At 34.5% G+C, this 9280-nt stretch overlaps 2 protein-coding genes across 2 annotated transcripts; both read left to right on the forward strand.

Moving 5' to 3' along the window:
• Nucleotides 1-3199: 3199 nt before the first annotated feature.
• Nucleotides 3200-3427, forward strand: K441DRAFT_412379 (uncharacterized protein; the record flags this gene model as incomplete). Its single annotated transcript, XM_067641517.1, has 1 exon — nucleotides 3200-3427. A coding segment is annotated over one exon (228 nt), but the record flags the coding sequence as incomplete, so codon positions are not given.
• A 2485-nt stretch (nucleotides 3428-5912) lies between these two features.
• K441DRAFT_567046 (uncharacterized protein) lies at nucleotides 5913-6071 on the forward strand (the record flags this gene model as incomplete). The annotated part of the gene is made up of 1 exon (XM_067643776.1): nucleotides 5913-6071. A coding segment is annotated over one exon (159 nt), but the record flags the coding sequence as incomplete, so codon positions are not given.
• Between the last annotated feature and the right edge of the window lie 3209 nt (nucleotides 6072-9280).

Consider the following 9280-nt stretch of genomic DNA (forward strand, 5'->3'; position numbering starts at 1 on the left):
TTACTTAAATATTACCTTACCTATCTTCCGTTTAATTGATGGTCTAAAAGCCGCTCTATATCCCTTTTAGAGATATTAGCAGCAGTATTAGCTTACTTTAGGAAGTTCTTTTATACCTACTTTCTTGCCAGTTTTTTTAGCTCGTTATATTTAAGTATAAGATGTATTCTGCTCTGTATAGCTATATTAAATATAGTAATCCTATTTATTGTAAGAAACATAATGCCTTAAAAATACTTTATCTGTTGTAGAAAGACGGAGACTAGGCTATTATATTAAATATTATTTAAAGTTCTTTCTATAAGAAAGACATCGGCCTTGTTTAAAAGAAGGATAGCGCTCTAGCAGTAAACGTTTTTAACTATTAGAGCTAGATTTTGTTTTAAACGGGCTAGATCTATATTAAGGTCTCCCGTATAAGCCTTCTTATAGTTAGATTGGTATATAAATATACTTATAAAGGGGAACAAACCATATAGAGGGGTCTCCTCTGAGATTTGGTAAGTGCTTTAGCTGTTAATATCTTTCCCACCTTAGGTAGGCCACTAAAACGGTTAGCCTTTAAAACAGCTAATGCCTTACTAGAAAACTTACTGTAGTAAGAAGACTAGGCCTTTCCCCTTCCCTTCGATTATATTATTAAACTTTAATTCCCCGGACCCAGACTAGTAGCTCTTTATAAGTCTTTAAAGCACTATTTTCTTATCCTCCTTAATTACGAGTGACTTAAATGCTAAGGGATTCCATTTAATGTCCTTAATATTAGTGACGGCAAATTTACCTATTAGTGCTTGTATTAGTATATATAATTCGCTAGCTCTAGAAAAAAAGTGTAAAAGGCCTAACCCCATTTTTTATTAGCCAAACTAAAGGCCAGGGCTGTTAGTAAATAGATTAGGTACTTATTATCTCCTATCTCCTTAGGAACTAAACCCTAATTCTTTATATCGCCTTACTAATTAGTCCCTTAATCAATTACGCTTATTCCGTATATATCTATAGCGATTAGCTGCTTACCATAGTTAGGATTCTAACAATAAAATGCTATCGCGTCTACTATAATGCGGCCGCTTATAGAAAATCTTAACGGGCCATCTTTAGTCTAGAAAAACGTAATCCCTTTATATTTACAGTGGTTAATGCCTCTTAAAGACACGAACTTCCGGCTATTACTAATAAGATCCTGCTTTATCTCGGCTTGTCTCTTATAACGCTCTAGCGGAAATACCTTAAGAGATATAATTTTTATAGTTAAACGGAATTCCGGAATAGAGAGGGTGGTTTTTACCTCGCTAAACGCCTTCCCGTTATAGCCGAAATGGTAACAGTTAAGTTTAAAGCTCTTTTCGCTAAAAAGTAAGGTTTTAAAGTTGCCTAAATTATATATAAGGCATCTTAGTTAATCCGAGCCTTCACAAATCGTAAGGACGTGCGTATTTGGTTTAAATAAGGCCTAAAGGAGATTGAAATTAATTTCGCTATGGCCCAGAAGCGGTAGGACACTATTAGTTATAGACGCGAAATGGTCTTTAAGAAATCTTAGTAACCCCTAAAGGTGCCTAGCGCCGATTGAGTTAGGAGAAAGACTCTTCTAGTATATTTTTAATTGGGGTAGGAAATTAAATATAATATTTATAGGAATCTAGAAGTTAAATTAGAATAAGCTACATCTGTAAAAAGGTCCACTTACTATAGGCTTGTCTTCCCGAAGGGAGATGGCTTATACACCGTTTAGCACTACCTGTAAGGCGTCCCTTACTTCTTTTAAATTTATGCCTAAGTACGTGCTATAGTCTTTCTTATCCTTTTCTAGCTTAGAGTTAGTATTTAAGTTAATATATTTAAAGGCACCTAAGAAATAGACTAAATTTCTTCTAAAGGACATAAATATACTAGTTATATATATTACGATTACCTAACATATCCGGCGAAGTCTCTGTAGTATTATACTGGCAGTTTTTTTTGTCCTAGCTATAGTAGACGCTATATTAGCGTATTTCTAAGTGTGTTTTAGGGATTTCGCGAGCATACATCTTATTTAACACCTTAACTTTAACCTTGGAACCTCTTACTTTAGATATCTCTTTAACCCCTAAACTCGTAGGGGGAGGTAAAGGAGGTAAAGGAGGTAGAGGAGGTAGGGCCGCTTAGACTATCTTTAACACGGCTTTAAGCATTTTAACTATAAGATGCTGCGCTAACTGCCTATTATGTAGATAAGTTTGGCTTAGGCTATTAGGGGGGGTATTTATGCTATTATAAGGCAGTGAAGGCGCTGGCGTAATGGGCTTAGATATAACTGGCATTGTTACTCTATAAAGCTTTGGTAACATAACACTAATCTGAAAAAGGAGCTGAGTGGAAAGAGGAGCTAGATGGTATTTTTTTTAGGCTAGATCCGCCCTTTTCTTATATAATATAAGCTATACCACGGGTGTCTACACCCCTCTTTTAGTAATAGGCTACCCTCCCCAATTAATCCTAGCAGACTTTAGTTAAGACACGTTAATATTATCTTTATTGTGGTAAATAAAGCTATAGTATACGTGCTTGCTATACCTGTGGAAATAGTCCCCTAGCTTATATACGGGATTTTAACTCCGGCACTAGAGCGAGCTTAAAAAAAGACATCGCCTAAAGTATAGAAGTGCTCTAATTGATAGGCAATGTCTTAGGTCGAATTAAAGATATAAGTGCAGAATTAGTGCTAGCAATGTTAGCTAGATTGCAGTAAGCAATCCAGCTATATATTGTTTAGGAAGGGCTCTAGAAAGAACCCCTAATTAGAGATCCAATTCTTTAGGTACTTAACGCTATCCCTCTTTAGGCGATAAAACTTAGCTACCCTTACTTTAAAAGTTCTGCAGACCTATATAAATTAGGCAGCCGCCTAACTTTAAAATCTAAATCTGGCTTTTAACGGCCCTATAGTATATAATTTAATTAGTTCCTTTCCTTTTCTCCCCCTGCCACTATATCCACTAGTCCCTAATTTTTTAGTATGTTAGCAACTACGATACTTTCGCAGTTAAAGGGCCTACTTAAAAAGACTAAGTAATTATAGCCAAAATTCTATAAGGTCTATCTAACCGATAACTAGTGGGACACTTTAAGTGACTTAAGCTTAAAACTTTCAGAGACGGCGAAGAAGGTTTAGGATAAAATCTAAGTGCTAAAGAAATCGCGGATATAGCAAGCGTGGAAGGAAAGTAAGGAGCATAAGTCGAACGTACAATTATTAAGGGGTGACCTCTTTGCTAAGGGTCGATCAAAACAATTAGCCGTCTTTAGGAGAAATATCGTCACAATATTTAAGGGTTCTAAAGATTTAAAATTCGATTCTAAGGACGTAAAGTTTAGGAAGGAATCTACCTATAAGAGATATAAGTTAATCCAAGGCTTAAGTCCTAACGGGGTAATTTTATAGGCAATTGCTTTCGCGCCTACCGTTTAGGCTAGAGGATTAATAGCCTTAGATATATTTACCTGCCTCCTTAATAATATCGAGCCCGAGTTAGTCTAGATATAGCTACCTATAGTATAAGACATATTACATATACTTAGGGAAGATAAAGAATCTTTACAAATATCTCCTAATACGGTGAATTTCTTAAAGGTTAGTCTGCTGGATTAGTAAAAACAGCGTAAGGAACTAATTATGGCTAGTAATTGACGATCTATTATAGAAGCTAGTAAAATATAGAAAACAAAGGCGTATCGAAGACAAAAGTAAGTAAAAGAAACTAGTACTAGCTAATTTATTATCACCATCTAAGGAAAATAGGGGTAAGGAGAAACTCTAAATATATATAAAGCCTTGCTAATAATTTTACCAATAGAAATAAAGTATATATATATAAATGTACTAGCCAATTTATTATCACCATCTAAGGAAAATAGGGGTAAGGAGAAACTCTAAATATATATAAGGCCCTGCTAATGATTTTACTAACAGAAATAAAGTATGTATATATAAATATACCAGCTAGCAACATCTTAAAATTGCCCAAGCCATTTAGAACGGCTGTTTAGAATAGTTAGCTATAGAAGTGGGAAAGAAGTTAATAAGGATTAGAGACGATAGGATGCTTGGCTGCTTTATTCCCAAAGGATAATATATAGGATGTCTCCTTTACTATCTAGTGTAGTTACGATAATGGATACCATCTAATTAATATCTTCGGGCTATAACGTGCAATCTCCTCCTAGACTTTAAAATATACGCTAGCGCCTTTAACGTAATAAGTATACCTAATAAGCACCTTATATTCCTAATATTCGCTTATATTTTCTTTAAACGTTTTCCAGTCACTGGTTTCTTAGTTAATAATTAAAAGATATTCGCCTTTAAAGTATATCGTCCTGTCTTTAGTAGTTGGGGGGAAACAATAATCTAGGATATCCTTTTCTTCTTACCCGGTAAGAGCTTCGTTACCTCTCTAAATAGATATATAGGTTAGCTATAAGTATATTAAAGGGAGTAAAATAGAAGTTTAAAATATCTGACCGCTATAATTAATAAGTAGATAATATAATGTGAAAGGTTTTAATAGAGACACCAAGTTAGTAAGGGGAGGAAGGCTATAATTTGCGTAAGACCTATTAGCCTATTAGTAGCTAAGGAAGGAAGGCTTAGTTAATATTTACTTTATCTAAGAATGTAACTTATAGCTAACTGGAAAGGGGCACGTAAAAAGGGTAAATAGCTAAGCTAATATTTACCTTAATAGTAAGAATAGAATTACTAGATAACCGTAAGAGGCAGAATATAAGAAATATAAAAAGAGGCAGGTCGTAGGTTTAAATAGAGAGCGGTTTTACGGGACTGCGCTATAAATAATTACCAAAGTAGGGTTAAAGGAAATTTATAAGGGAAAATAGAGGTATTGCTACAGCTGATACTTTATAGCTGCTTAGGCGTTAGTGCCCGACGGGAAAGCTTATATAAAATAATTGCTAAGCGGCTACCTCTTAAGCTAAGCTGTGGCTGGATTTGCCTTACCCTACTATTAAAGCTTTCTAGCGCAGAACATCACGTATATAATTAGGCTACTAGCCAAATAGTAAAACGGGTAAGGCGTCCGCTATAATATGCATTTCAGCTATATATTGGAGTTATTAGATATATAGCCCCTCTACTAACTAAAATATCTTATAAGAATTAGATTCTTATAGCTCGTTCTTATTTATAAGGCAAATTAACTATAGCTAGTTTATGCGCCTTTACGCCGTATATATAAGTTAATTAATTATTAATACCTAACTTCATATTATTTGGACTGCCGTTTAGTTTTAGCTATATTACGTAATTTAAATTAGCTGGCTAGGTTATAAACATAGTTTTAGCCTTATATTCTTTATAGCTAGCCTATAACTAAACTAGCGTAAATAATAAACGCTAGAGAAAATGCATTGCTATTTACGCTAACTAGATCCGGATAACATAGGGTTAATATATCTGCTATAAATACTAATCCTATTTAAGAATAGCGTCTAAAATCTAGGGTAAATAATAGATCAGTTAGCTAGACACCAGGATTTTGCCGCCCCTTTAAAGCCCTTACTATTTTAACACTATAGACCTTATCGTAGTGCTACCCCCTAGCTGTAGCTGCGAGAATCTTATCGGCTGGGGAATTTCGGGCACTGTGTATCGCGACGAACTTCGAAATGAGGTTATTAAAGCTCTAAACAACGCGAATTCTCGACGCTTTATTAAAGTCGAAAAGGAGATTTATAAGAGACTCGGTTAACATAATGGACTCTTATAATACTATAGCAGCGAACTTTTCTAGAAGGATAACCGTATAGCGATATATCTAGAACACGCTCTAAACGGCTAGCTTTATAGGTTTCTTTAGGATAGAAGTAACGACGTTAATTAAACTTTATTAATACGTTAGATTTTATAGCTTACAGACGTTCTTAAATATATTTACTCTAGAGGTGTTATATACGGTAATATTTCGTGCCATAACATTCTCTTAGATGAACATTTAAACGTAAAGCTAATTAACTTCGCTGGTTCATCAATTAATGGATCTCCTCTTCTCGCTTTGTACTTAGTTTAAGCCCAACCTCTATATCTAAGCACACCTTAAAAGGACGAAATTTTTGCCTTTAAATTGGCTTGTTATTATATCTTAATGCGTTATATTGCCTTTTATAAACTTTCTAATAATAATATAGAGGATCGTTATAAATAAGGAATATTTCCCGAATTAAAGTCCCTAGGGGCGTTTAGAGTCATTATTAAAGGCTGTTAAAACGGCAAATATAACTATATAGATGGTGTTATTAAAGAAATGGGTAAGTAAGGTATGTTTATAAAACTAGGAGTTTTAACTATCTAAACTTATTCGCAGGTTTACGGAATCCATTCCCAGTAACGGCGCCGCGGCATTTCCTTTACTCTTAAGGCTTTCCTTTTAACGTTCACGAAATCTCGTCTTTAGCTTAAAAATCTAAAGGCTTCTCTGTTTAGATTTATACTTTACCTATTTCTTAGGCGTTATTAGCATTAATAAAGGTAAGTTTTATACTTTATAAGTCTATTAGTCTTACTATCCTTATATATAGTGTAATATACTAACTATCCTTTATTTAGGATATGCTGGACAATCTCCGGTTATTAGCGAGCTCCTAAACTGCGCCGTACTTTATATTATAGGTATTAGGTTAGGATACACTTACCCACCTTATATAATAGCGCTAGGGTAGGGGACGATGCGATTTATCTTTAAGGAATGTCTTAGTCTCTTCTAGCACTTTTTATATTAGACGGTAATCTTAGTAGATTAGCACATCCTAAGTATAGAGAAGTTTATAATTTAACGAATTCTTTTAAGTATGTTAATAGTAAAAGAGAGGATTTGTAATATAAATAAATAGGTACTATAATGCCTAGTAATATAATAAGTCTCACAACTTATAAGGCTCCATTTTAATTAGATATATATAACACAGATAAGTTAGCAGCGAAATTTAGATAAAAACGGCTGTATACAGCAACACCGCCTTAAGAAAATGCACTTAAATAATTGGACTACTAAATGCAAACCCTGGCTTCCTATCTCCGCAGGACTAACTAAAATATAAGAATACGCCTAAGCTACTAGCCCCGTCTCTTTTACACGGCAACCCTACCCTTCACTTTCGCAACTTTGGAAAAAGAGTGCACCTGCGACGATTTAGCTTTAGCTTGCCGAATGCGTCTTTAGTAAGACTTAAGGGCATCTTTGGAATTTAAAAGCCCACTCTTATAAACCTAGGTGGGCTTCCAAGCATTATAAAGAGTATAGCAGAGCTTGAATTAGTAAAAGGAGACGTAGTTAGTGTTTAGCGTTTAAACCCGACGTACTATTAACGCTAACCCTAAGGGTAACATAGGAGAGTTACCTTAGCAGGCTTAGACATAATTCCGTTAGTGCAGATTTTTAATTGGCCCGCAAGCTAACTAACTATATTTATACAAAACCATCGGAATTACGTCTGAGGCTGTTCCACAATACTTGTTAAGCGCGTAAACGACATCTATAGTTTTCCCTATACTTACGGTTGAATTTCTTAACCAGAACGGCTTAAAATACTACTAAAAGTTTATTAATTAGAGAGACGACCTAATATTCTATAGATATTATGTCTAAATTAACCCATAACCCCCTAAAGCCGTGCTTATTTTCGTCCAAAAAAAACGCGTTATTAAGAGCGTGACCTCTATATAATAATTATTCATTGCTTAACGTCTAATTTAGATCCCTATTAGGCCTACGCGGACTACTCCTTATTTATATATAGGGAGAAAACTCCATTTTGACCTCTATATATAATTTTATTAAACGCTAGTTAACGCGAGCTAATATATATAAAACCTATATAGACCTATAATAGGTACCTTAGGGCACCTATTATAAGTAGGTAAATATATAGTATCCGCGTTACTAGCATATTACCATTAGATTGCCGTAGATTGCCATTACGTAACCAGAGGATTGTATATAACCTTAAGCGGTACTTCCGTTCTTCCCCTTTCCTTTCTCTAGCTTTAGATCCTCGTTTATAGACAATCTAATTATATAGGCTTGTATACGTCCTTCTTGCTATACTCGTGCCTTAATTAACTAAGTCGCTAACACATTTAGCAGCGCTTTTTGCTCGACATTATAGGGCTAATTAGGTAGATATATTAATCAATTATAAAGCTTCTTCTACGGATTGATTTAATAGTATTTCTAAGATAATAGCTATTATGGGGGTGTAGATTAATTTCGTTAAAGAAGACAACTGCTCTACATATAAAATAAGTTGGACCGCTTAATAAATGTTATAAAAGTCCCTTAGACTATAGAATCAACTTTTTAACAAAAAAGGTTAGTAATATCCGCTAATTAATTCTATAGTCTAAGCTTACGCCGCTTAACTTTTGTCCTACCCCCTATAGCGCTTAGTATGGGCTTTACCTAATTGATCTCGGGTAGTCCTAGTAGCGCTAAATAAAATAACTAGAAATAAGAAAGATAGGATCTCCGCTAACACCGAACATTTCTCTATATAACGCGCGCGCGCTATTAAGTCGCTATATACAAGGGCATGTTTAACAAAGGGAGAAAGCTCTAGTTAACTATCTGCTACGGCTAGAACATCAGCTTTAGTATAGCTTCCCACAGCTATATAAACCTTAGTAGTTGCTAAACGTGTAACCTTATAACCAACTCTTGTAGCTAATGGAAACCCTTCTTAACTTTCTTTAACTCTGGTGGACATGCGCCCGTATATCTATTAAGACACTATAGTCCCTTTCTATATAGCTTGTCGAAACTTAATATAAAAAAGCATAACTAGAAAGACAGATTATAATTAGTTAGGGTAATTAAAAAGTAAATCTAATAATTCTCTAAGCTAGAACGTAGTTTAGCCAATTCCATTAATTCTATTTGTTTTAGCAGTTATAAAAGGAACTTAATTAACTTAGCTAGATCGTTACCAAGGTCTAAGGACCGTAAATGTAAATAGTATAAGTTTGTAAACTCTCTAAACAGAATAATATCTCGTAACGCACACTATAGAGGGGTGTTAAGTTTAAGGTATTTAGCCGTCCGGAAAAGCTTCGTTAAAAAATGTAATTGGGATCCGCTATACAATGACTTCAGGTTGCTAAATCCCACTGCTATAGGTTTTAGGCGTAATTGGACCTCAAAACTAACGTCTATACCTTTTAAGAGTGCCCTATAGAAAGCAGTGTAATTTTATACCCTATCTTTAAAATCCTCAGTTTAACGTT

The sequence above is a fragment of the Cenococcum geophilum genome (assembly GCF_001692895.1).
Source record: "Cenococcum geophilum 1.58 unplaced genomic scaffold K441scaffold_28, whole genome shotgun sequence".
Classification (NCBI taxonomy): domain Eukaryota; kingdom Fungi; phylum Ascomycota; class Dothideomycetes; order Gloniales; family Gloniaceae; genus Cenococcum; species Cenococcum geophilum.